The 27,073-nt window shown below is 40.5% G+C and overlaps 1 protein-coding gene across 3 annotated transcripts in view; it reads left to right on the top strand.

Moving 5' to 3' along the window:
• The first annotated feature begins 358 nt into the window (after positions 1–358).
• LOC119498668 (nucleoprotein TPR-like) overlaps positions 359–27,073 on the top strand; it is a 33,016-nt gene continuing 6,301 nt past the window's right edge. The window contains exons 1-43 of one of the 3 annotated variants that reach the window (XM_037787711.1): positions 359–633; positions 1,820–1,924; positions 2,326–2,390; positions 2,794–2,884; positions 3,137–3,240; positions 4,213–4,377; positions 4,578–4,670; positions 5,217–5,297; positions 5,427–5,514; positions 5,761–5,898; positions 6,052–6,146; positions 7,059–7,256; positions 7,368–7,475; positions 8,315–8,538; positions 8,749–8,912; positions 9,127–9,251; positions 9,391–9,539; positions 9,651–9,813; positions 10,963–11,097; positions 11,386–11,526; positions 12,640–12,862; positions 13,059–13,255; positions 13,389–13,529; positions 13,656–13,772; positions 13,882–14,085; positions 15,175–15,362; positions 15,733–15,880; positions 17,484–17,621; positions 17,848–17,979; positions 18,117–18,247; positions 19,373–19,583; positions 19,688–19,807; positions 20,903–21,016; positions 21,214–21,318; positions 21,414–21,626; positions 22,283–22,321; positions 22,471–22,665; positions 23,298–23,409; positions 23,511–23,704; positions 24,667–24,737; positions 24,985–25,184; positions 25,948–26,130; positions 26,931–27,046. In XM_037787711.1, coding sequence (XP_037643639.1) covers positions 483–633; positions 1,820–1,924; positions 2,326–2,390; positions 2,794–2,884; positions 3,137–3,240; positions 4,213–4,377; positions 4,578–4,670; positions 5,217–5,297; positions 5,427–5,514; positions 5,761–5,898; positions 6,052–6,146; positions 7,059–7,256; positions 7,368–7,475; positions 8,315–8,538; positions 8,749–8,912; positions 9,127–9,251; positions 9,391–9,539; positions 9,651–9,813; positions 10,963–11,097; positions 11,386–11,526; positions 12,640–12,862; positions 13,059–13,255; positions 13,389–13,529; positions 13,656–13,772; positions 13,882–14,085; positions 15,175–15,362; positions 15,733–15,880; positions 17,484–17,621; positions 17,848–17,979; positions 18,117–18,247; positions 19,373–19,583; positions 19,688–19,807; positions 20,903–21,016; positions 21,214–21,318; positions 21,414–21,626; positions 22,283–22,321; positions 22,471–22,665; positions 23,298–23,409; positions 23,511–23,704; positions 24,667–24,737; positions 24,985–25,184; positions 25,948–26,130; positions 26,931–27,046 — 6,075 coding nt within the window. In that variant the 5' untranslated portion in view covers positions 359–482. The remainder of the gene's footprint in view (positions 634–1,819; positions 1,925–2,325; positions 2,391–2,793; positions 2,885–3,136; positions 3,241–4,212; positions 4,378–4,577; positions 4,671–5,216; positions 5,298–5,426; positions 5,515–5,760; positions 5,899–6,051; positions 6,147–7,058; positions 7,257–7,367; positions 7,476–8,314; positions 8,539–8,748; positions 8,913–9,126; positions 9,252–9,390; positions 9,540–9,650; positions 9,814–10,962; positions 11,098–11,385; positions 11,527–12,639; positions 12,863–13,058; positions 13,256–13,388; positions 13,530–13,655; positions 13,773–13,881; positions 14,086–15,174; positions 15,363–15,732; positions 15,881–17,483; positions 17,622–17,847; positions 17,980–18,116; positions 18,248–19,372; positions 19,584–19,687; positions 19,808–20,902; positions 21,017–21,213; positions 21,319–21,413; positions 21,627–22,282; positions 22,322–22,470; positions 22,666–23,297; positions 23,410–23,510; positions 23,705–24,666; positions 24,738–24,984; positions 25,185–25,947; positions 26,131–26,930; positions 27,047–27,073) is intronic. The other 2 variants (XM_037787712.1, XM_037787713.1) reach the window with 2 other exon arrangements.

Here is a 27,073-nt window from a genome sequence, read left to right as displayed (position 1 = left end):
GATTTCAAAATACGTGTCAAATTTTTATGCAAATTTATATAAAAATGATGCTTGTTAAAAAAAAAAAAAGCAAGTTATAGTCTCAAAAAAATTATCTATAGAATAAATAGAAAAGTGAAGTATTACAAATCATAAACTCAATTCAAAAACTTACATTTGATTTGTTGTATAATTTAATGTTGTATAATTAATGAAAAATCTGAATTTTATTTAGTTTATGAATCTACTGTATTGAATTTTTGAAATAAAGTATATTAAAAAAAAATACTGTGATTTAAAAAAAATAAGAAAATTAAAAAAAATTGCTTTCATCTTTTATCTTTTTTATTTTGAAAGTCTGGAGCGGATATCCTGCTCCTGAGTGTGACGTGACCGTCTCTTGGTTTAGTCCAGCGGGTTTGTGAACAGAACAACATTCAGACTTCTCCAGAGTTTGGTGTCTATTTACTGATATTCTCCAGGAGGAGTAACCCCAGGAGGAGATGGCGGCCGTCCTGCTGCAGGTTCTGGAGCGGACGGAGTTAAATAAACTCCCGAAAGGCGCTCAGACGAAGCTGGAGAAGTTTGTAACGGAGCTGCAGGATGCTAACGAGGCGCTCCGGACGCAGCATGAGCGGCTCAGAGCAGACAGCGGTACGTTCATACCGCCGAGTAGAGAAAACTAGTTACCAGATTAACAATATAAGACATGATTAGAAACCTCATGTTAAATTACAGCTTACTTTGAAGTTGTCTTCTGGTAAATTCGGCGCTGAATAAAACAATATTGTGTGTCATCCTCGATGCTAACTGAGCCTGCTAACGTTAGCTACGAGGTCACGTTCAGGCTAACTTTGGCAGGAAGATGCTATGCTAACAACTCTTAAAGTTCATATTTTATTTAAGGAATTAATGTATGGTGTGTTGAATTAATGCCGAATCTAAGAAAACATCCCCAACTATCTGGTAAAGGTGTGTTATGTTGAACATATTTGCTATCAAGCGAGGAAACTGAAAATTTGTATAAATTCAAGTGAAGTTTGGCGTGGCATTTTTTTCACTACTTAAAAGCAGCTGAATTCACAATTATGAATTCTTTTAATTTTGATTTAAGAAAACGTGGTTTCCATTGAATCATCCTACCCTGTAGATTACACCATGGTGGTCATTCATGTAGATAGATAGATAGATGCACTTTATTGATACCAAATTTGGAAATGATTGTGTTACAGCAACAGGTAAATGAAAATGTACATGTCAACACTAGAGAAATATATCCATAGAATACAAAATATAAAGAATATTGGAATATACTATAAATATACCTGACTACTACAACTGGCATAAAAAAAATCTAAATTATAAACATAGAATAACCCACCATATACATCAGCAAGTGTGCAATAACATACTGTATACATTAGCAAAGTGTGCAAGTTACAATGTTTTGTTAATTAATAAAAAATAATTGAGGTAGTAAATGTGCAAATGTAGCTGTGCAAAAATCAACATGTACAAGAATATTACAGACTAAAACAGACTGGAGTCTGGCTGAGACAGAAACTATAGAGCTGAGAGTTCTCTGTTAGACAGAGATGAGGTGTTGAAGAGAGTTATTGCTTTACGCAGGAAAGATTTCCTGTATATATATTACATATTTATAAACTTTATGTCCTGTGGCGCACGATGATGCCAGTTAACAAAGCTGAGTAGCTACTGCTGATAAAATCTGTTGCTGTTTCAAACTGTAGTCTTTCATCAGACAGTAGTTAAACTGTATTTGTCTGTGTGGTGTTGGTATTGTGTGGTATATGACTGTTGTATGTTCTCTGCCCTACAGAACAGCAGTACTTTGACATTGACAAGAGACTGACGGAGACTCAGGAACAGACCCTGGCAGCCACCAAAGACGTGCAGACACTCAAGGAGGAAAATAATAAACTCAGTGAGTTTTCACACACTTATTGTTAACTAGGGATGCACCGATCCAACTTTTTCAGTCCCGATAGCGATACTGATACCTGGGCTTTGGGTATCGGCCGATATACTGAGCACCGATCCGATACCGGTGTTTGATCAATAAGCTTATAATAATGTTTATAATAAAGTAATTTTCACATAAACTTTGAGGTAAATATTGGGGTAATTTGGCAGCAATTCCAAAGACATTTCAAATAGGTTACTTGCTAATTATCACCTGATTACCATGAAATTTGCAGACCTGTAAAATGAAGTGTTACTGCCACTTCCTGACTTTATTAAAGCGTGCGCGCTTCCTAATTTTCATGGTTGTTTGCATGATCCACAGTGTGAGCAGTGTCTTATTGTCTTATTCTCCCTGTGCAGATGAAGAGCTGAGCACTCTGAAGGGAATAGAGGGAGAGACTCCTGAAGATAAACCACCACAACAGGTAAGCAGGCCCACGCACCTCACGTGTTAACGATGCTCTGCTATTGTTTAGGTCGTTATTCAATATCAGCAGAATACATAAGGGTGCATACATTGGCATAATGTGCACGCGTGTGAACAGTTTTGTATTCCTCTCACTCTTATATTGTTATATTTTTATATCTTGTATATTGGAGCTTCGCTCCAGTGCAATGACAATACAGAACTACTGTTATATTTTATTCTATCATACATGTAGCTCATCGAAAATGACTTTGCAGGACTGCTACCATTACAAGCCAATTAAGTCTAATCAACACTTATTATTATATGATATTAAAACAACCAAATATTTCGAATGATCTCCAAACTCTGCATAGTATTATAGTTCAACCACTGTATGCAATGTGTGTGCGTGGTTACAGCAAACAAAGGCCAAGTATGAGATCGAGGCAGAGAAGAGAGAGCTGGCGAGGCTGCTGGAGAAGAGAACGCAGGAGGCGGAAAACCTCACTGGTAAGATATCAGCTTTACACACACACACACACACACACACACATTTATCTTTTTAGACATTTGTTTATAGTGGTAACAGGTCGTCTTCTGCTTTTCATGTCAAGTTAAGTTTATTTATACAGCCCAATATCACAAATTTGCCTCAAGGGGCTTTACAATCTGTACATCATACGACACCCTCTATCCTTAGACCCTCGACTCAGATAAAGAGTTCCATTTTATGTTTTAATGTCTGTGTGTGTGTGTTTGCAGAGGATGTGAAGCATCTGAATGAGAAACTGACAGAAACCAGCAAAGTGAAGATGGAGCTGCAGCTAAAACTGGATAGTATACAGTCATCTGAGGCTTCTGTACAGGTATGTTCTAGATTTCATCGAAGCCACAAGCGCCCAATGTTTAAACTCATGTGGTAGCACATTCACTTCATTTTACAGGTCCGCAATTTTCATGGTAATTAGGTGATAATTAACCTATTTGAAATTTCTTTGTAATTACTGCCAGATTACCCCAATATTTACCTCAAAATTGATCGAAAATTATTTTATTATAAACATTATTAAATAAATTATATTCCGCTATTTCCCCAATAGCTGGTAATTTATTTAATACATTTCCATAGATAATAATTAGCAAATAACTTCTTTGCAATTTCTTAAAAAAATTCCCTGAATCATGACATTAGCTACCAGGTTACATTTGTGTAGACAATAAGTCACACAATGGTGAGGTTTGTGTCTGATCAGAAGTGTCTTCTATTAGTTTTCCACCTCCGATGAAGAGCAGCGCACAGCCGCTTCTCAAGCCTAAGGGCCCTATTTTAACCATTATATGCTATTTTAGCATATAATTATTAAATCGTGTTTATAATAAAGTAATTTTTTTATAAATTGAGGTAAATATTGGGGTAATTTAGTTGTAATTCCAAAGAAATTTCAAATAGGTTACTTGCTAATTATCATCTAATTACCATGAGATTTGCGGACCTGTAAAATGAAGTGGTACTTTTTTTCTTATCTTATATTCTTAATAGCTAGTGCCACTTCCTCCCATATTTGTATGCATTTTGTTATGCATTCTGTTGGCTGCTGTTAATGGTGCTGTATTTTCAGAATTGCTCATGGAAAACAGCATTATTACGGCTCCTGACTGTGATCAACTTAGTTGCTTAAGCAGTTGCAAAGACTCTGAATCAGTATTTATGTCTTAACTGATCCGTTTTTTTAATTTTTATTGGAACCACACAGTTATAGATAAAGTGGCGAACGCGAGGCTCAGATTTGTAATGTGCCTTTTTAGTGATTGTATGTCCTGGGTTTTGTGTGTTGTAGCACCGAGAGAAGCGTATGGAGCAGGAGAAAGAGTTGCACGAGAAGAGAATCGAGTGGTTGACGGCGGAACTGAAGACCAAAACTGAAGAACTGTTGAAAACCAACAGGGAGAAAGGAAAAGAGATACTGGAACTGCAGGGCGGTCTGAAGAACAGCAAAGAGCAGGTAAAACACGCTTGCAAGAAGAAAACCCATCAGGAAGTCACATATAACTCTCAAAGAGAACTGTTATTTTGTTTAGACGACAGGAAAGCTTGACCTATTTCAACGTTGGCTACTGCTTTCTGTCCTGTGTTGTCAGGTGTCACTGCAATGTCTCATTGAAGACATCATGAGGCATTTGAAATAGCTTTTCTCTTCAACAGGTGACCAGATTGGAAAGACAGCTGACCTCTCTGAAGCAGACCAGTGAAAACCAGGGTAAAAGAGCCGAGGACCTCAACAACAAGCTGAAACAGGTGATATGATACAAACACACCAGTGTCATCCTCAGCTAAGAACTTCATTGGAGAGTGTTAAGATTTACGCATTTGCTTCTCATTCAATTTGCGTTCTGCATGTCACAAGACAAACTACAAAGACACAACAACTAACCATGATATCTCTACACCTACATTTATCATCAAATTGACACATGTTCTATTGCACAGACTCCTGACGGTTATGGAAAGTCAAAGTTACATCTCTTCTTGATTCTCAAACCTCCAGTTGCGACTACTTCACTCAGAGCAGCTGTTGATCATGACGTTTCACCCCCTTTTTATAGCATCAAATTACTAATTATAACCAAACTTATCAGAAAAATGAAAACTGGATATTTGTCGTTATTTTTGGCATTAAAATAATTATTTTTTTTGGTCTTGCGGGGGTTCCTGTTGGCCTGGTGGCTCGCCAGGCCTGTGCAACTATAGGACAAAAATATTTGTCGTCATGGGAAGAAAAAAATGTGTTTAAAAGTCATGCATACGTATGCAGTGTTATTCATTATTTATATGTCTCTCCAGTCTAAAGACGAGCGAAGTGCCATGGACGAGAAATACCGCAATGAGCTCAACGCTAACATCAAGTTGTCTTCACTCTACAAGGTGAGAATCACTGCAGAGCACCTGGGATAAATGTATTCTCTAAAATAACACAAGGCATTAGCCCTACATTGTACCGTCACGTTATTCCCTGCATGTAGTCAGTGTGTGATGTCTTTATTCTCCCTGCAGGGGGCAGCAACAGACATGGAGACGAAGAATCAAGAACTGAGCAGAGCGGTGGAAGAGCTCAGCAAGCTGATTAAAGACTCTGGGGAAGGTATCGCACCAGTCTTTAGTTGTCTTGCAAACATACTAATTGCATGCTCCAGTAAATCCATGTGGTAGAATTAACCACTGTGGAACTAAAAGTCTAACTGATAATTGTAATAGTATAATCCTAATAATATTGAGCAGGGTAGGTGAAACAGCCCACATACTTGCAGTAGGGCCCCATTTTTGTGTGTGAGGCGTAGATTCCCATCTGTATTAATGTGTGATTGATGTCACTGTCTCTGTGTTGCAGCCAATAAGGTTTTAGAAAAGAAGGTGTCGGAGGGAGAAGCGCTAAAGACGCGGCTTGAGGCGGAGCTGAGAGAGAAAGTCAAGAAAATGGAGAAAGAGCTGGAAAACGCCACGATGAAGGCTGCAGGCAAACACTGCTGTAAGAACACACATACACGTTATTTCATACCTAGATGCATGTGTTGTCCTATGCAAAGAGTCATTTGCGGTGTTATGTGTGTACATATGTGCATTTAGTATGTCTGCACACACCTGACCACCTTTATTTATGTGTGTGTGTGTTCTGCTGCAGGTGTGCCCTCTCTGACTGAGGAGCAGTTGGACGTCGTGTGTCCATCAGCAGCTGCCATCGCTGCCATTGTGAAGCCCGGCATGAAGTTTTTTGATGTGAGTTTAATGGGACGTACCAGGACTGGATGACAGGGTTGAACTCATATCAGTAATATGTCAAATGTTTGCATAATAACCAATACAATAATCAAATTGTTATTTACATGCAATGAGCTGCGTTCCACGGTTTTACACTGCGTCAGACAAAACTCTTGACACATTTAAAACATCAATAAGTCATCATATTACCTAGCTATGGCTTTAAAGCATCTGACAGCGCTCAAACCTATTTAAACATAACACTTTAAAGGGATAGTTGGGGTTGTATGAGGTACTTCTCCATAGTCAGTGTATTACCTACAGTAGATGGCGGTCGGCACGCCTCCAGTTTGGAGAAACAGACAGGAGTACCAGCATGGGAGCAAAGAATGTATATTGTTCGTTCCATTGCAACGTCAGCGCCCAGCTGCAAAGCTACGCTTCCAACATTTTGGACTGAAAGTGACTACCGGATGCTGGTAAAACGTCCGTCTACAAAGTGACGTACAAAAGTAAAACAAAACTATATTTAGAGTATTTGCACCACTTCATCTTACCTTCAGACAGCCCTTTCTGATGGGGGAACTGAAGCCGTTATATCTGTCTATGTTGTCTTCAAAGCCACCAGACTCCATTGAGAAAAACAGTCATTTTACTTTAGAGGAAACAGGAGTTGTTGGTCTAGTCTGGTGGCTTTGAAGAGAGCGTAGATAACAGCCTCAGTTCCCCATCGGAAAGGTCTGTCTGACTGCAAGGATAGGAATAAGGGACATAAAAAAAACTCCTGTATTATCCACTGAAGTGTTGAATTTGGCTTTTGCAACCTGTATGTTTCTATGAGGAAGGTTAAGTAACTGTAGTAACACTATGGTTTTGTGTTTGATGTAGCAGACAAGTATTAATTCATCCTCCTCTGTCCCCGTGTTGTAGCTGTACAATGCGTATGCAGAGTGTCAGACGCATCTTCAGCTGGAGAAGCAGGAGACCAGGAGAGTGAGCAGAGTTCTGGACGAGATCGTCCAGGAGGTCGAGTCCAAGGCTCCTGTCCTCAAGCGTCAGAGAGAGGAGTACGAGAGCATGCAGAGATCCATGGCCTCCCTGTGCAACAAGCTGGAACAGGCTCGAACGGTCTGTTCACTTTCCTTCTGTGTTTGTCAAACTTTACATTCAAGTACATTTATTCCCCTTTTGACTCCAACATATTCTGTTAAGTTTAACATGTGTACTTTTTGTCATCAGGAGATCTACAGTTTGCAGAAAGAGAAGGAGGAGGCCAAGCAGCGCTGTGATAGCATAGAGAGAGACAAACTGAGGACAGACAGACAGCTAGAGGACACATCTACACAGGTACACTCACAAACCAAGCAATACATGCTTTCATAGAAAGCTAAATGCAGTTAAATGAATCTGTTTTGATCCACATTTTTTATTCTGTCAGTGTGATTATACAGTGTGCGCCACAGTCTGTTTAGTAGGAAAATAAACTACGACCTCATTAGCCAACACAACTGATGTGTACGGAAGCCCTGAGAGGCAAGTGAGGAAAAAGAAATTTGGTGATCCATTTGTTAAGTCTGATCTAAAATGTTTTTTTTTTCCATCTGTGAAAACAGGTGAAACATTTTTTTTGAGTCTTTGTTGTTGTAATACCCATTTCGACCACAAGAGGCTGAAGTGCACCACTACCCCATGTTCTAAATAGGACTTAAAGCGTTCATGTTTTTTTAACAGCAGATTAGTGCAGATTAAAATACATTTCCAGCCAAAAGAATGACATTCTACATTACGCTAACACGCGGAGAACATGCAAATTCCACACAGAAGGGCCCCATGCTAACTACTGCACCACCGTGCAGCCCCTGGAAGAACACATGAATGCTTTTAGTCCTATTTAGAACATGTGAAAGTGGTGCACTTCAGCCTCTTGTGGCCAAAATGAGTATTACAACCACAAACACTCAAAAAAAGTACCTTACTTGCCTCTCAGGGCTTCCGTAGCTTTGATCTTTTTTGATGGAATTCTTGTGCTTTATCTTATCAATCAAATGATTTATCAATCACGTGAACAGGGGATTGATAAAATATTCTCTTCAGGTCATAACAATGCTACAAATATAGAATAAAAACAGATCTCTGCAGATTGGTGCAGATGCTTTCATTCATTCATTCATTGGTCTCTTGTCCAGGTGTGTGCTCTTCTGGTGGAGCTGGAGGAAGCCAGAGGGAATCGGGTGACCAAGGACGACGGCAGCTCTGCCAACATTTCCAGCACCTCTGAGGTCGTCAGTGCGCGCCAGCTGTCCTTCCGCAGCGTGGAGGAGATGCAGCGGCAGAACCAAAGCATGATGGGAAGGCTGAGCGAGCTGGAGGAGGAAAAGGACAGACGGCAGAGCCAAGTAACGTCAGCGCGGTAAGAAGTGCTATTAACTGTTGTTGTTGTTGTTTTTTTACGTCTCATAAATTCTTGCTAATCTAGCATACATCAGGGCATTTCTCCCAAACACAAAATCCACACACTGTGCAGGTGGAACGCACTACAAAATGAAAATACGTGCACTGAGCAGTGAAGCTATTTGAAGCGTATTTGAAGCATTAGCTCTGTCTCTGTGGTTCCCCTCAGCGTGTCCGAGCTGGAGGCCAGCGTGGATAAGCTTCAGAAGGAGGTGGAGCAGCTGAGAGAGCAGAGGAACCAGCAGAAACAGCTGGCTGACTCCAACGCCAGGCAGAGAGACATGTACAAGGCCCTGCTGACACAGAGCACCGGCTTCAGCCTGCCTCCTCAAGGTGAAACCACAATACTGACACACATTGGCCTTTATGGGGATTTAATAATGGATTTTTAAGAATGGATTGCAGCCGCTGATGGCACCATATCGTACGATATATGGACGTGACCTCGATCATTTTTGCTTGCGTTTTGCCCGTTGTGTTTACATGCATGTTTGTTTACGTAAGAATGTCTCCCACATTTTAGTCAAGTTTTCATGTGTGTCTGCAGGTCCGGATTCTTCATCCCACCCTGCACATGTTCGTCCCTCCGTCCCAGCCACTCGCTCTACTCCTCAGAGAGCTGCTGCTGCCGAGTCAGCACAGACTACTCAGGCTAAAGCTGCTTTAAAACAGGTATATATAATATACTGCACACTTACACTTCAATCTGCATTTTTCTTCATCTGCATATGAAGTAGGGGGAAAAATATAAATGTTTTTTTTAACTCAGTATCTCTTGTGACTGAATGTGTTTGTGTCTGTGCCTCTGCAGCTGAATGATGCCTTCACTCTGTATAAGAAGGAGAAGGCCGAGAACGACAGGATGGTGAATGAAACAAACGAGCGGCTACAGAGGCAGCTGACAGATCTCCGCTCCAGCCACGCCAAGCTGTCCTCTCAACTAGAGTTCAGCAACAAGAGGTTCGATAGACCCAGCCAGCACTGCTGCTGCACCTGCCTCATATTTCAGTTCTTGGAGATATGTATTTATGCGATGTGTGTGTTTGTCCTGTGCGTCTCTGTGTATGTCAGGTACGAGATGCTCCAGGACACCGTATCCGCCTACCGCAGAGAGGTCTCGGCCCTACAGGAGAGGAACCAAAAGATGGCTGCAACGGCCCAACGACACGAGCACATCATCCACACAATGAGCCAGGACCTGCGACAGGCTAACGAAAAGCTGGCACTGGAAGAGGTGAGGAAGAGGAGAAGCTTAATTATCTTAATGGTGCTGGATAGATATCAACTGTACTGGAGACAGAGTGACACATTTAAAAACAGCTGGATCTAAGAGAGGTGAAATCACATAGACGGTGTTATTCTTTATCTTCAAATATAAAAAAAACACTTTTAAACAAATCTCTAGTTTTATGTTAATGACGTATTAAATGGAATACAGTTATTTGGCTTACTGCATTGGTATTGAGCAGAGTGATTACATACTAAGAGCTTTTTTCATATTGAAAAGCAGTTTTCTATCTTCTATCTAACGGACTTGAGAGCAAGTAAAAAAATAAATATAAAAACGTAATTCAAAGCAGTAAGCACCCACAGCATACAGCCAGCTGTCCTTATTGCATTTGTCAGTTTAAACTGTGTTGTTTTTAGTCTGGATTATGACTTAAACTTCTTCGTATTTGTGTAATATTATCATACGATCTGCTCACTGAGCTCTGATTGGTCAGTAGGCGGTGCTTTTATACGAGTTGATCTCTTAATCTGGAACATTACCTGCTCCCTGACTTTTGTTTTCTCGAGAATCAACATAAATGAACCCGTTATCACAAGAAAACAAGCTTTTGTTATCTCGATTACGCCATTAAAAAAAAACGAATTACAAGCACTGCCATTTCTCGGCTTCCGTAGTTTTGACCTTGAATTGTAATTTTCTTTGACTGCAAGTATACAACAAAAACAAAAAACAACACAATTACCAACTTGTTAAACATGAAGAGATGCACACACTTTCTCGACTGAACCAGGAATAGGACGTGAGATATTCATTCTAACAGATTATCCCATAACAGCGTGGTCAATCAGCTCTGCCCATCGTTGTTTAAATTTTATAATAACGGCGCCTTTACTCCTGTTGTAAAGTGTGACTGCTATATGAGAATCTGTTTTGGTATGTGCATAGCTCTTTAAGTGAAAACCACCAAACTGATTATACCTCCTTTTGTTCAGATCCATTTAGAACCATCAGCTCTCTTGGTGAATCTAATAATTACCAAAAAATGTTGCACTACATTTTCACTGTCTTCAAAATCCCCGCTGCTCTCTTCTCTGTCTTTATCTCAATTATTACCTAAATAGTTTATTTCTCCCTCTGTGTCTGTGTGTGTAGGTGCGCGTAGAGAACTTGACTAAAGAAAAAGACATGTTGAGACAAGGAGAGAGTCGACTCAGTCGAGAGAAGGAATCCGTGCTGGCTGAACAACGGAACCAGAACCTGCTGCTCTCCAACCTCAAGACTATCCAGGTACAGTATCGTGCAACAGTGGTTTTATTCTCAGTTGAACAATTGAAACATTGCAGTAAATTAAATGAATTCCTGTTTACTAGCAGAAAGTGTCATTAAGTTGCTATTTTTCACTAGATATTGGTTATCGAAATAAATAGCATCATGACTTAGCCACAATCAAAGGTGAAATGGATTTCCTGTGTCATCTTACTGCATCCACTATGATTTAAGATGTGACAGTAGTACCAGACATTCAGATGACATTTATTCCTGTTTTCCTCCTCTTCCTCTCTTTTATTGCTGTAGTTGACTATGGAGCGTACAGAGACAGAGACTCGCCAGCGGCTGAACAACAAGATAGAGCATCTGGAGGCAGATCTGGTTTCAATGAAGACCAGGCTGGACCAGGAAGTAGCACAGAGACACGCCCTTGGGCGCACAATGGACGTACGTTGAATATATACATTTAATGATTTCTATACAACCGTTCAAACGTTTGTAATATCCTGCCACAAAACATGAACTTCAAAAAATGTAAATGTTTAACTAAAAAAAAAAAACCTTAACTTAAAAAAACCTTTAAAAATATATATTTAAAAAAACTTAAACTTGTAATCTAATGCCACAAAACTTAAAAAAAACTTTAAATTAAAAACTTAAACAAAACAAAGAAAACTTAAAAAAAAATTAAATAAAACTTTATCCTAAAAAAAATAAATAAATTGAAACGTAAAAACTTAAACTTAAAAAATACAAAAACTTAAACTTTTTATTTTAATCGTCACATAAAATTTGACCTCTGCATTTAACCCATCTTAAGCATTTAGGAGCAGTAGGCTGCTGTAAAGCACCCAGGGAGCAGTTTGGGGTTCAGTGTCTCGCTCAAGGACACTTCAACATGTAGACAAGAGGAGCCGGGGATCGAACCATTAACCTTGTGGTCAAAGGACGACCCGCTAAACCCAGTGAGCCACAGCCATCCCACAAAGACTTGATTCTGTCCAGTCAGATGTCTGAGATATTTCTGAATTGTCTCTCCTGCTTTTAGCTTGTAAAAAGTAATCTTTACAAATATATGTTATTTAGCTTAGTACACTGAGAACAAAACGCTGTACAACGATTCAACCAGACTGACAACTGAAAGAGACAAAGATCCCTCTGAGCAACAGTTGAATAAGAACAGAAGAAGTCAGCAGTCATTGGTTAAAGAAACTTCAAACTGAGCATCAAAATGTGAGCAGATTTAAACAGAAACAGGTTCCTGTTTCAGCGTCAAGGTCACAATAAAGCAGCCCAGAACAAGCTGGAATTAACAGCTGCAGCTCCTCTTCAAACTTCACACTAGAAATAGAAGGTTAGTCGAGGGTTAGCACTGTTGGTATATCAGCTGAACATACTATAGATTGACTACTCACAGTTTAAATAGCCATTTATAAGAAAAAAAAATCGATACAACAGCTGATTCCAAACGTTTGAACGGTGGTGTATACTACTCCTAAATAAGTGTTGCTGGACACAGCATGTAATGTTGCTCCTCTGTCACCTCCACCGCCTCGACAGGCTCAGTTGTTGGAAGCTAAGAAACAGCTGGAGACCCAGAACACCTTGCAGCAGAAGACCAGGGAGTTGTTGCGTAGCTCTGAACAGCAGGTGGCAGCGCTGAAAGCCCAGCTGGCTTCTGCTTCGTCCTCTGAGGCCGTTACTAGCTCCAGCAACACCAACACCACCACCACCGGCAGCACCCCAGCTTCCAGAGCTGCAGCCCTCAGAGCACCACTCAGAGGTAAACAGCAGCACTCACTAAAGAAGGGCCAAGACCATATTGTAGTATGTCTGTTTCTCCAAACTGGGGTCGTGCCGACCGTCATCTACTGTAGTTAATACACGACTATGAATAAGTCCCTCATACAACCCCACCTCAGAAAATCTGACAAAATATTCCTTTTAACGTCTCTTCTTTGTCTCTGTTTACCTCTCAGTACGCTCTCCAGTGCCAGCAGCCTCCCAGCAGCTCAGCCAATCAGAGCAGGAGCTTGCGGAGGTGAAAGGTCTCCTGCGTACCGCCGAGGAACAAAACAGCGAGCTAGCGGAGCAGCTAAAGAACGCCAACGCTACCGTAGAGCAGTACCGGGCTGTGGTACTGTCTCTGGAAGACAGTCTAAAGAAAGAAAAAGAGGTATAGCTCTTTGATCCATTTCCCCTTTTAGTAACGACAACAACATACTCTGTTCTTCTCCACCATCCTCTTTGTATTCTCATACACACACACACACACACACGTGTGAACTGACCCTCCCTTCATTCTTTAGTCTCGCACCCCTCTGGAGCTCCGGCTGAAGGAGTCCGACGAGATGCAGAAGCAGCTGGAGAAGAGGATCTTAGAGGTGGAGAAGATGAGGCAGCAGGAGAGAGAGGAGGGGAGAAAGGCGGTGGATGTGGTGGAAAAACAAGTAAGTCTGCTCTCTGAATGTGGTCTGAGCGAGCGGATCTCAATGCTCAATTTCAGCTGACCTTTCAGCCTATTCAATGTAGAGCTCCAAGTATCGATAGTTTTTTTCCCCTGCTGTCTTGTCCAGGTGTGTGAGGTGCAGCGCAGTCTGAAGTCCAGCCAGGCAGAGCAGCAGGAGGCGCTGGAGAGAGCTGCCTCTGCTGTTACACTGGAGCAGAAGGCCATACAGGACAGCCTGCTGCAGGTCCATTAACACACACACAAACACACTCTTATGCTGGTTAATATCCTCAGTCCCTATCAGTTAGCTTATATATCTTTATCAACTGTTTCCTCCTCTGTCCTCCTCTCAGACTAAGCTAGCCGGAGAGGCGCAGGCCAAGTATGAACGGGAGCTCATGCTTCACGCTGCTGATGTGGAGGCTCTGCAGGAGCTGAAGAAAAGATTGCAGCAAGATGCGGCACGGAAGAGGGAGCTGGAGGAGCAGCTGAGCAAGAGCTCGTCCCTCGTGCAGGAGAGAACTGCAGCCTTGAACACAGCGGAGAGGCAGCTGAAGGTAGGACGGCTAACCCAAGAGGGAAGAAACTATACTTCCTGTGGTCCTTTTTTTACACAGCGCTGTACAGGTGTTTATCAAGCATATCCAAAATATGGTAACACAAATATCATGGTAATTAGGTGATAATTAGCAAGTAACCCATTTGATATTTCTTTGTAATTACTGCCAAATTACTCCAATATTTACCTCAAAATTTATCGAAAATTACTTCATTATGAACATTATTTAATAATTATATTCCACTATTTCCCAATAGCTGGTAATTTAATACATTTCCACGAAAATAATACAAAGTTAATTGCTTTATTTACATCTCCGCTGGAAAATAGTTCATAATTAGCAAATAACTTCTTTGAAATGTCTTTAAAAACTCCCTGAATCATGACATCAGCTACCAGGTTACATTTGTGTAGACAATAAGTCACACAATGGTGAGATTTGTGTCTGATCAGAAGTGTCTTCTATTAGTTTTCCACCTCCGATAAAGAGCCGCTTCTCAAGCCTAAGGGCAATATTTGAACCATTATATGCTATTTTAGCACATAATTATTAAATAATGTTTATAATAAAGTAATTTTCGATTACATTTTGAGGTAAATATTGGGGTAATTTGGCAGTAATTCCAAAGAAATTTCAAATAGGTTACTTGCTAATTATCACCTAATTACCATGACATTTGCAGCCCTGTAAAATTAAGTGGTACCCAAAATATAATTAATATAATTTATTTTTTTGGATTATTTTTTGGGCATTTTCAAGCCTCTATTGATCAAAATATTATTATTAATTAAAGTTTACATTAATATAAATATGTTTTATTATTATTAAAAATAATAATAATAATAATAATATTAATTAAATAATTTGGGACACTTTGGGATCTTGGAAAGGCAACAGGCAAAATGTTTACATTTATAGAAATCATTTTTATTCATAATATTAATTATTATTAATTAATTATTATTATTATTACTATTAATACAAATTATTTCAATTGATGTAAACGTTTTTGCCAAAGTGTGGTAAACCCTGCTGTAGGAGAATGTTGTGTTTCTGCTCGGTCGTAACAGTTTGACTCTCCTTCAGGAGGATCTGTCCAATAAGAGTCGTCGCTGTGCGGAGCTGGGGAAGCAGAACGCTCTCCTGCACCAACAGATGGATGAAATGGCCACCAAGAGTCGTCAGCTGCAATCACAGCAGCAGCAGCAGCAGCAGCTCGACCTGTCATTCAGTGAGGAGGGGAAGACCACTGAACAGATCCTGGAAATACTCCGGTAATACAGCAACAACACTGAGGGTGGCTGTGTGTTAGCTGATAGGAGTCTCTAAATCAAAACAATAACAAAAGACAGAGTTTAGTGAAGTGTCGTGGGATCATGGGAGTTGTTGCCATCATTGCAGTCAGTTTCTCCCGGTTAGGATTCCTTCAGTGTTCATCGTTCAGGAGGTTTTTATCCACAGAGGTCTGCTCCTCTCCAAATATAAAGCAGTTTCACGTTAATAATCGGCGTTTCTCCGATGCTGTTTGGTCGGACACAGGACGTCCTGGAGGGGTTGTGCACCGTTTGCTCTGCTCCGTAAATTATATTATTATTATGTAAACTATTGGGATTGAGTCTGGATATGTGTGTGTGTGTGTTGTAGGTTTGTGCGGCGTGAGAAAGAGATCGCTTTGGCTCAGTGCGATGCGTCTGACGGAGAAGCCCTTCGCTACAAACAGCGAGTGGAACACCAGGACAGAGAGCTGAAGGAGCTGCAGGAAGCGTTGAACTCTGAGAGGGAGAGGATGCAGGTAGGAGATGAAGCGATGGAAGGGTGGAAGACGGGTGATGGGTAACGAGATACAGGGAAATTTGGGGGCTCATTTGTCAGCTTTACCTGTAAATGATGAGAACAACATAAAAATCATCCGTGTGTTTGTCCGAAAAAAAGGTCTGAAAAATGTCCGAAACAAAAGATCTGAAAAAAGTCTGAAAAAAAGATCTGAAAAATGTCGGATAAAAAAGTCTGAAAAAAAGATCTAAAAAATGTCTGGAAAAAAAAGTCTGAAAAATGTCCGAAACAAAAGATCTGAAAAAAGTCTGAAAAAAAGATCTAAAAAATGTCTGGAAAAAAAAGTCTGAAAAATGTCCGAAACAAAAGATCTGAAAAAAGTCTGAAAAAAAGATCTGAAAAAAGTCTGAAAAAAAGATCTAAAAAATGTCTGGAAAAAAAAGTCTGAAAAATGTCCGAAACAAAAGATCTGAAAAATGTCCGAAAAAAAAGTCTGAAAAATGTCCGGAAAAAAAGTCTGAAAAATGTCCGAAAAAAAAGTCTGAAAAATGTCCGAAACAAAAGATCTGAAAAATGTCCGAAAAAAAGTCTGAAAAATGTCCGAAAAAAAAGTCTGAAAAATGTCCGAAACAAAAGTTTTGAAAAAAAAGTCTGAAAAAAAAGGTCTGAAAAATGTCCGAAAAAAAAGTCTGAAAAATGTCCGAAACAAAAGATCTGAAAAATGTCCGAAAAAAAAGTCTGAAAAAAAAGATCTGAAAAATGTCCGGAAAAAAAGTCTGAAAAATGTCCGAAACAAAAGTACTGAAAAAAAAGTCTGAAAAAAAAGATCTGAAAAATGTCCGAAAAAAAAGTCTGAAAAATGTCCGAAACAAAAGATCTGAAAAATGTCCGGAAAAAAAAGTCTGAAAAATGTCCGAAAAAAAAGTCAGAAAAATGTCCGAAACAAAAGTTCTGAAAAAAAAGTCTGAAAAAAAAATCTGAAAAATGTCCGAAAAAAAAGTCTGAAAAATGTCCGAAACAAAAGATCTGAAAAATGCCCGAAAAAAAAGTCTGAAAAAAAAAGATCTGAAAAATGTCCGAAAAAAAAGTCTGAAAAATGTCCGAAACAAAAGTTCTGAAAAAAAAGTCTGAAGAAAAAGATCTGAAAAATGTCCGAAAAAAAAGTCTGGAAACAAAGATCTGAAAAATGTCTGAAAAAAAAGTCTGGAAAAAAAAGGTCTGAAAAATTTCTGAAAAAAATGTCGGACAAAAAAAGTCTGAAAAAAAGATCTGAAAAATGTCAGAAAAAAAAAAGATCTGAAAAATGTCGGACAAAAAAGTCGGAAAAATGTCCGAAACAAAAGATCTGAAAAATGTCGGACAAAAAAGTCGGGGAAAAAAAGTCGGAAAAAAACGGTGGAATTTGCAGAGAAAAGCATGGATGTGAAATACGTAATAAAGGCTTCCAACAACTACTTACTATTTGTTCTTTCAGGCTGTGAAGGAGGGTATTGCCTTCAGCAGAGTAGCCTACTCTTACTTTGACAAATTAATAAGGCTAACTTCGAGCTAAAAAGGGCAAAAGTGGTACGAGAGAATTTATTATAATGCATCTGTCTGTTTGCCCTCGCTTTCTCGCTCAGGCTACAGCGAAGACTCTGGCCCAGCAGGAGGAACAGCTGAAGAAGATGGAGACCATCAGCGCCCTCCAAGAAACCACCAGGATGCTGAGAATGGACCGAGATAAACTGGAACAAGAGCTGCAGCAAGCTCAGGCTAAAGTAAGATTCAAGTGTTTTGCATGTCGCGGTTCTGTCCTGTCCTGTCCTGTCCTGTCCTGTCCTGTCCTGTCCTGTCTTCCCGTCATTATTAGCTGTGGCTGGTTTCAGAGAATCGGCTTCATTTGTTCCCTGAACATCTTTCCGGTTGAAGTTTCGTCAAGGAGAATAAGGGTGTTTGAATCTCTCTCAACATCTCTCCTCTTTTGTTCTTCTCCGTCTCCATCAGGTTACAAAGCTCCAGTCAGACATCAGCCCACTACATCACTCTTTGTCTCTACTGTCAGAGAAAAATGGCTCCCTGCAGGCTGATAAGAGGATACTAGAGGAGGACCTGAAACGCTGGAAGGCCAAAACACAGGTAGCTGCATTATGTTTTATATTTATTTTATTGCACCTATGTTCTGTTGTTTAGTGCACAATTATATATACGGTCCATGTTTGTTCATTAGTTTCTGTTAAACTTGACTGACTGACTGACTGACTGTCCGTCTGCAGCAACTGGTTAGCCAACAGAAAGACGGCGATGTTGAGGAGAGACAGAAACTCAGCGCTGAGAGAGAAGCTCAGCAGAGACGCATCGCACAGCTGGTTGAAGAGACAGCCAAGCTGAAGACTGAACTGGCAAGGTAGAGAAGAACACACACACACACACACACACACACACCATCAGGCTGGATGCAACAAAAAGCACTGAAGTAGCCTGGTTTTACCAAAACACTGTGAAAATGTAGCATTAGTAACTGAATGCTATGATGGCGTATTGGAGCCATTAGGGTTGGTAAAAAAAAGAAATTACGGAGCTGGAGGAGGGCGTTATATTCCGAAAAAAAATCAGAATTTACAAGAAAAAAACATGGATATTCTCTGAGATTAATGTGGTAAATTTACAAGAAAAAAAACTCACAAATTTATGAGAAAAGAAACTCGGAAAAATTGTTGTTGTTTTTTTTGTCAAGGAACCACATCGCTTCACTTTGCAAGGTTGGATCAACCTCATCACACCACAGACGCCAACGTTAAACACTCGTAATGTGAGCCGTCGAGTGCAAAATATATTAATATTTATTTATGTTGATAAAAGAACACAGAAAGTACACGAAAGAAAACGCATATATACATCTTTCAGGACCTTCACCTCGTTCAGAGGACATTGGAAACGGCAATCTTTAGGATTTATCTGACAAAATAAAACGTACGACAGGGGTAACATGAGGATAAAGTGCGAGGCATACCAATGTCAGATTTATGTTCATAAATAACACCGAAAGAACAGGAAAAAAAACGTGTGTATCTTTCAGGACCTTCGCCTCGCCACCCTCACCATAAGAACACTACTTACGAAATTTAGACGGCGGCTAACCTTGTTACTTTAATCTCAGAAATTTTTCTATGAAATTTATGACTTTATAATTTCAGAATATTCACGTTTTTTTCTTGTACATTTTTTTTGTTTTTTCTTGTAAATTTAAAACTTTAATCTCCGGAAAAACCTTTTTTCCCCCTGAATGTTACCCCCCTCCCCCGGCTCTGTAATTCTTTTCTTTTTTTTACCTACTATGGCCCTTACACGCCATCGGAGTATGCAGAGACTGGCTGTTAATAATAGAATAATCTCATTTCTGTGGTCCATGTCCTGTGGTTTGTACCTAACCGTTGTAATTTGACAGCTCAGATGACCAGAGCAGAACTTCCAGCAGCTGTTATGCTCAGTAGCAGATTGTTAACTGTGATTATTGTTGTGTGTGCATCAGATCCAGCGCCAGCAGTAACTCGGCTCAGTCTCAGCTGCAAGCCTTCAGAGACTCTGTGGCCCGTCTGACGTCGGAGAGAGACACTGCGAAGAAAGAGCTGGAAACGAAAAACAGCGACATTGTGGAGAAGAACAAGACCATCACCCAGGTCAAGAAGATCGGACGTCGCTACAAGACCCAGTACGAGGAGCTCAAAGCCCAGCATGACAAGGTGGGGACTGCTGTTTGTTTCATGGCGTTAAAGGTAGACAACAAGTTTAGTATGGATGAAAACTGAAGTAGTGAATTGTGTGTTTGTGTTTGTGTGTGTTCCAGCTGGTTGAGGAAACGGCTGCTAAAGCAGGAAGCGAGGCGGCCCCGAGCCAGGAGGAGCAGCAGGAGCTACGCAAGTCTGTAGAGGAGCTGAAAGACGCGGCGCAGAAAAAACAGGAGGAGGTGAGCAGGAAGACATTTTAGGCCTCTATTAACCCAACATACAACGATAGAGCACCACCTTTTTAATTAACAATATCTTGCTTTACATACAGTACATATAGTTCCACATTTAAAGGCCGTTACACAACGGGGGGTGTGACAAATAGACGACACAAAAATACAAAATTTGCCTGCGAATATTTCACACTCTGACACATATTGTAAACAAGATTTCTTTAGACTCATCTTACTTGAATGTTGTTGTCTCACAGGCGTTTTATGTCATCAGAAAAGTCACTCAGTGATCATCTAATCATCATATAATTATAGGATGATACATAAGAAGATGTTGCGTGTCATACCCCTCTCTCTCTCTCTCTCTCTCTCTCTCTCTTCCCCATTTCTACTCTGTCATCCGTCCAACAAAGATAATAATGCCCCAAAAAAATCTTAAACAAAGAACTCAGGATTTTGTTGGGCTAGAATCCGGCAGCTACCTCTGGTTCTGAGAAGTGAAGCCAATGCTTAAGTGCCTTAAACTTGCATTCTTTCAAACAGCCAGCAGGGGGCGACTCCTCTGGTTGCAAAAAGAAGTGTGATTGTATAGAAGTCTATGAGAAAATGAGCCTACTTCTCATTTGATTTATTACCTCAGTAAACATTGTAAACATGAGTTTATGGTCTCAATCTCTAGTTTCAAGTCTTCTTCAATACAGCATGATGTTCATTTAGTACATTATGGTCCCACCTTGTGATTGACAGGTCGCTACCACGGAGTTGTCCGTGTTTTCGTCTTAGAACTTTAACCCTTTCACGGTGTGTTTTCAGTTCATGAAAGTTAGTTATAATCTTTTTCGTCACCTAAAAATGTCCTATTCAGCGTTCGGTTGTATTTAGCTCCACCCTCTTCTGTCACTTCTGGTTGTAAATATCAAAATGTTGACAAAATCCAAGGTGGTAACGGCCAAAATGCCGACGTCACGGTGACTACGTCCACTTCTTATCTACAGTCTATGGGTAGAATATATTAACAGACATGGCTCTGTTCCCTTAAAGTTTAAACCAGACTGTTAGAAAGTGTCCGTAGATTTTTTACATGTTTTTTCCTCCAACCAGGCCCAGAAGACCCAGCAGGAGCTGGAGGAAGTTAAGAAGGAAAACCAGCAGACCAAGGAAAAGTTCCAGGAGCTCCAAAACCAGCTGACACAGAAACAGAACCAGCTGACACAGGTACCGCGGCACATTCAAATTATAAACTATGACTAAGTCTGTATATGATCCAGCCAGGATGCGATAAATACAATGTGAGTTGCTGTTAACTCCTTTAGAGAGCTTTAGGTGGTAATAACACCAGACCAGTGTTGAAGGTTTCAGCATGGTAAAAGGCAGGAATCACTGGCTCGACTGTCACCTCTTTGCTTCTATAGGTCCAGTCCCAGGTGTCCCAGACCCAGACTCAACTGCAGCAGAATCAGAACCAGCTGACTCAGAGTCAGAAAGAGCTTCAGCAAGCCAAGACCCACAGCCAGCAGGTAGGAAGTTCTGCCAAGAACACATTAACACTCTACACTAATATTATACAAACCTATTTTGCTGGATTTATAGTTGATATTTTTATTTTTTACAGGCACAGAACCAGTTAAAATCAGCTCAGTCTTTAGCTCAGTCCCGTCAGAACCAGATGCAGCAGATCCAGAGGGAGCTCCAGCAGGCTAAAGAGTCCCTTCAGCAGAACCTCACTAATCAGAAAGAGCTCCAGCAGACCCAGCAAAGCAGTCAGCAGAGCCACAACCAGGAAGTCGGCAACCTCAAGACTGCTCTCAGCCAAGCAGAAAGCAAGGTGACGCCGAGGACTGCCTTTCTCTTTACTCTCTGTCTTTGTTTGTTTAAATACTTACCTTTATTTATACGTATACTTACACATACATTTAGCTAGCCTTTATAGTTCTGTCTCATACACAATGGACACACATATACGGTAAACATACTTTCCAACCCTCACGATTTTCCCAGGAGACACCCATTTTTCATCGCCCTCTCCCGGTTTCCTCCCGGGGTCACAGTTCTCCCATATTTCTCCCAATTTATGTTTCTGTAACTGAACAATGTGTATAATCCCTACTGTTTCCATGATGACAATAGAGTTACACCGACTGTCGTTTCCCAGCAGTCTACGCTCGCGACACAGCGCAGTTTGAGCCCATGTTTAAGCTGCGCGACACAGCGTGCAGCGCCCAAAGTTGGGCTTTGCTCGATGCAGCGAAAAGCTGCCGTGGCACGACGCAAGCCGTTAGAAATCGCCGTATCGCCAGATTCTTGCCAATACACAGCTCTAATAATGCCTATACTGCACAGTGTGTGTGCGACTGTGTTTCTGTATCAGAAAAGAAAGACAATGTCATTATTTTTATTGAAAAGGTTGCTGCTGTTGTGTTTTATTTTTGTGCAACAGTTAAACTAATAAGTAGTGGTGTATCTGTGCTTACCTCGTAACAGGCGACTGAGCTTCAGGGCCAACAGGACAACCTGCAGAAGGTTAGGAAAAGTTTTGTCTGGTGATGTGTGTTGATAAATCTGTACTGACTTTATGACTTTATGAGAAGTAATGAGATTTATCTACTTTATGGACTTTACTTTTCTATCCAAACCCCACGCTGCCTGTTCTAATGTACAATCTTTATCAGGTGGTTGGTGAGCGTGAAGCCGACATCAAGCGTCTGCAGGAGCAGCTAACCGAAGCTAACCAGGCTAATGAAGCCATCAGAGCCACGCAGGCCAACCAGAACCAGAGTTCCCAGTCCATCCAGGCCAGCGACACTAACGTTGGTAGTGACGCTAACCAGGCACAACAAGAGGAGCTGGCAAAACTCAGACAAGAGGTACTTCCACATCCTGCTTTCTCAAAATCATTCTAGAGAGTTCTATGTATACTACCGTATTCTGCAAGGTAAAATTATGTTTTTGTCAACGGAGTCTGGTGGCTTTGAACACCACGATATAACGGCTTCAGTCTTAAAAGCCACCAGACTCCTTTGACAATAACAGTATTTTTACCTCGCAGAACACAGGAGTTGCTGATCTACCGCTGCCTCGATCGGTTAGTTTGTTTGTGTTATTGTGGGACTTCCGGATCCAAACTAACGTGGCGTCCACAGCAGTATGTTGCTTAACTTCTGTGCCGGTACTCCTGTCTGCTTCTCCAAACTGGGAGCATGCAGACCGCCATCTAAGTTACTGAATGTCACTGACTATGGAGAAGGATATATGTTTATATATATGTATCATAATGCAGAAACTTATGTCAGGTTACATGGGGAACATAAGGTACATATGGAACAACACTGGGAAACTACAGAAGGATATAAAAACCTAAAAAAAAAAAATTAAATAATGTACCCGCCCTTTAAGCAAGGTGACATGGTTAACTGTGTCAAAAGCCTTCGACAAATCAATACAAAGTGTGTTCATCATGTCAGAGCAGCAGTGTTAGTATGGTGTTGTTCTCCTGCAGCTGTCTGAGAGCAAGAACACGGAGGAGCAGCTCCGACAGCAGATAGCTGAAAAAGAGGAGAAGACTAAGAAGGTCTTCATGGGAGCCAAGACCAAAATCAACCAACTAAACAGTAAGTTCTAGTGAGCACTTATGCACAGTAGTGCTGACAAAGTACAAGTAATCAAGGAAGCTATTCTGTTACATCAGCTTACTTGAGTTTGTCACCTGTAGGTGCAAAGGAGCAACTCAGTAAGGAGATAGAGGAGGTGAAACAGAGCAAGGAGGAACTGGAGGTGAGAATGAGCGCCCTCAAGTCCCAGTACGAAGGACGATTTCTTCGACTGGACAGAGAGCTGAGAGAACTGAGAGAGACCCAAGCACAGACCGACACCAGAGAGGAACCACAGGACCAGAGCGGAGCTAAGGTACCTGCATCACGCTGGAGGTCACTGACTGTTTCATTAGATCACTTTGTCTCACCAAAATAGATAATGTAGTATGCTGTGCAGTAGGCCTGCACGATATGAGGCAAATCTGTGATGTGCAACGACATTGTTCGATGCGATTGAAGTGTGCATATTAGCTATACATATGCATGTATTTTATATATAACTATGCTAAATGTTGTTTCTAGAGCAGCAACAGTAATATTTACAATAGCAAAGTCACTATATAAACTCATTAATATCTTACTGGAAACAATCTAAAATGTTAATAAAATAAATAATATTCCTGACATGAAAATAATGAGTGAAGCTTAGAAAGACTAAAGAACACAGACATCAGTCAATAGGGGGAGACCTCCCTCTGTTTTCCAATTCCCATCCCTAAGTGGCTGTGTGCTGTTCGTTATCGTTAATGTAAAAGTTAACAAGAAGTAGCTACTGTATATTACCCAGCTAATGTCCCGAGCGTCTGTGGAAGAAGTGGGGACGCAGAGCTGAGCTGTATACCGGTCATAGGAAAAGTGGAACTGCAATCCAAACACAAGTTCGTTATCCAATCAACCTGATCTAAGCATAATATATGACATTTTGCTCTCAAAGTAACCTACTTTATTTACGAGATATGAGTTTTTTCTCAGAATATAACATATTTTTCTTAAAATATTGTAAAAAATGTTATTCTAAATATTTCCACTTCTCAAAATATTACATTTTTTTCTCCAAAATATTTCGATTTTATTCCCCAAATATTCTGACTTTTAACAAATATATTGCAACTTTTTTTCTTAAAATATTACAACTTCATTCAACTACTTTTTGCTTGTAATTTTACATGTATGACTTAGTTCTCTAAATGTAATAGCCCTCTGTGTTACAATGTCCTCTCCGTCTGAGTTATTAGTCATCTAACTGCAGTATTACAAACCTGTATCTGTGCTCAGGTGGGTGATCAGACCAGATCTGCAGACCAGAGACAGATCTCTTTGAAGAGTCCTGCCCAGGACAGGGGAAGGTAACTAGTGAAGACACACACATACATGCACAAACACCAGAAACTACTCTGAAGAGTTGTAAACAGGCTTTTTCATTTACACTTTTCATAGAAATTTTCACTTTTCAGTCCATAGATGTGATTAGTTCTAGTATTCAGAGCCAGATTAGAATGGATCTAAGTTATAAAAGGTTGATTAAAGTAATATAGAACACACAAAAAAAAACTAATTGCAGTTAATAACAACTCCTCATGCTTTCTCCTTCAGCTCCAACCTGTCTGACCCTCCCACTGCCAACATCCGCCCCACCACAAGTACTCCGTCTCCTAGCAACAAGCCAAGCCCCTCCCCTGGGAGCAAGTCAACGCCCCGCGCCAGCATCCGACCAATGGTTACCCCGGCAACCGTCCCCATCCCAACACCTACTGCCACCGTCATGCCGACCACACAGACTGACAGCCAAGAGGGTGAGAGCAAGAGATGAGGAGAAACATAAAAGTAGAAGTTAGTAGTAGATAGTTGAAGGTCAATATAGTGTATGTTCAGGGACTAATGGTTAGATGTGACTATAAAGAAGGTTAATATAGTGTATGTTCAGGTACTAATGGTTAGATGTGACTATAAAGAAGGTTAATGTAGTGTATGTTCAGGTACTAATGGTTAGATGTGACTATAAAGAAGGTTAATATAGTGTATGTTCAGGTACTAATGGTTAGATGTGACTATAAAGAAGGTTAATGTAGTGTATGTTCAGGTACTAATGGCTAGATGTGACTATATAGAAGGTTAATGTAGTGTATGTTCAGGGACTAATGGTTAGATGTGACTATAAAGAAGGTTAATGTAGTGTATGTTCAGGTACTAATGGTTAGATGTGACTATAAAGAAGGTTAATGTAGTGTATGTTCAGGTACTAATGGCTAGATGTGACTATATAGAAGGTTAATGTAGTGTATGTTCAGGTACTAATGGTTAGATGTGACTATAAAGAAGGTTAATGTAGTGTATGTTCAGGTACTAATGGTTAGATGTGACTATAAAGAAGGTTAATGTAGTGTATGTTCAGGTACTAATGGTTAGATGTGACTATAAAGAAGGTTAATGTAGTGTATGTTCAGGTACTAATGGCTAGATGTGACTATATAGAAGGTTAATGTAGTGTATGTTCAGTTGGTAATGCTTACTTGTGAGCTGATGTGTCAGAGTGTAATATAACGTTTCACCCTGCAGTGCTGATGAGTTCAGCAGCTGTACACTCGACCAGCTCCAGTCTGGTGAACACACCCACATCAATAACTCAGCCAACCAGCACCCAGACCACAGCTTTTGTCCAGCCCACCCAGCAGCATCAGGACACAGGCCCCAGTATGGAAGCGGAGCGACCGTCCACGTCCTCCTCTCTGAGTGGAACAGGTGAGCAGGCCCTTGTCCCAAACCCACTAGCAACCATTGCAACTATACAGATATAAAGCCATAAAACACACCGTCATTGGCCTGTGTTGATCACCCCACACATATAATAACCTCTCATGTGAACACCGCAGGCTGTCATCAGTGTTACCAGATCTTGTGAGAGAAACAAGCAACCAGGTCAATAGAAACAAGTCCAAAAGTAGCAACATTCCCCCCTAAAAAAGCCCAAAACAAGCGACCTTACTATGAGAGAGAGAGGCGGCCACTTGATTACGGTACTTCATATATATGTATGAATTTATTTTGGATTGCTTGCATTTCATTGCATTTTTGCATCCATTTTTGGCTTGTAACTTTACATTTTTCTTGTCAACTAAATTTAAACAAGTTTAACATTTAATATATTTTTTGCATTTTTGCAAAGACCGTGAATCCAATGTCTGTAGGCCTCGTTAAAGAGAACGGTGCTGCGTTTCGTTCATGTTTTTCAGTGCTAACATGTTGAACCAGATCGGCATGATGTGCTCGTATATCACACTTACAATTATGTCTTCGAATTGTCGGAGAGAGACAGGAGCTCAAATAAGCAACTACACTTTAGAAAAAGAAGCCCCAAAAAAAACGCAACCCACAACTACCAATATGAGACTTTTCAGGAAAACAAGCCCAAAGTCGCTGATAATAAGCGGACTTGGCAACTCTGGCTGTGATAGCGAAGGTGTCCTCCGCTGTTGATGCCCGACTGGATACCACCTTAATTGCGTTAACTAATATCCTGATGTTATCCTGTGTGTTTAAAGCAGGTTCAAAGCGAAGCAGAGAGGATGAAGACGAGGAAGAGGAGAGCAGACCAGAGAGTTCACAGACACCTCCGAACTCTAAAAAACTACGACTAAAACCAACGTTGGCGCTGCAGGTAAACACAAACAGAGACAGGACTCAA

This window comes from Sebastes umbrosus, chromosome 12 (assembly GCF_015220745.1).
Source record: "Sebastes umbrosus isolate fSebUmb1 chromosome 12, fSebUmb1.pri, whole genome shotgun sequence".
Lineage (NCBI taxonomy): Eukaryota > Metazoa > Chordata > Actinopteri > Perciformes > Sebastidae > Sebastes > Sebastes umbrosus.
The sequence above is the reverse complement of the archived record's forward strand: the minus strand, read 5'-3'. Positions and strand labels throughout refer to the sequence as shown.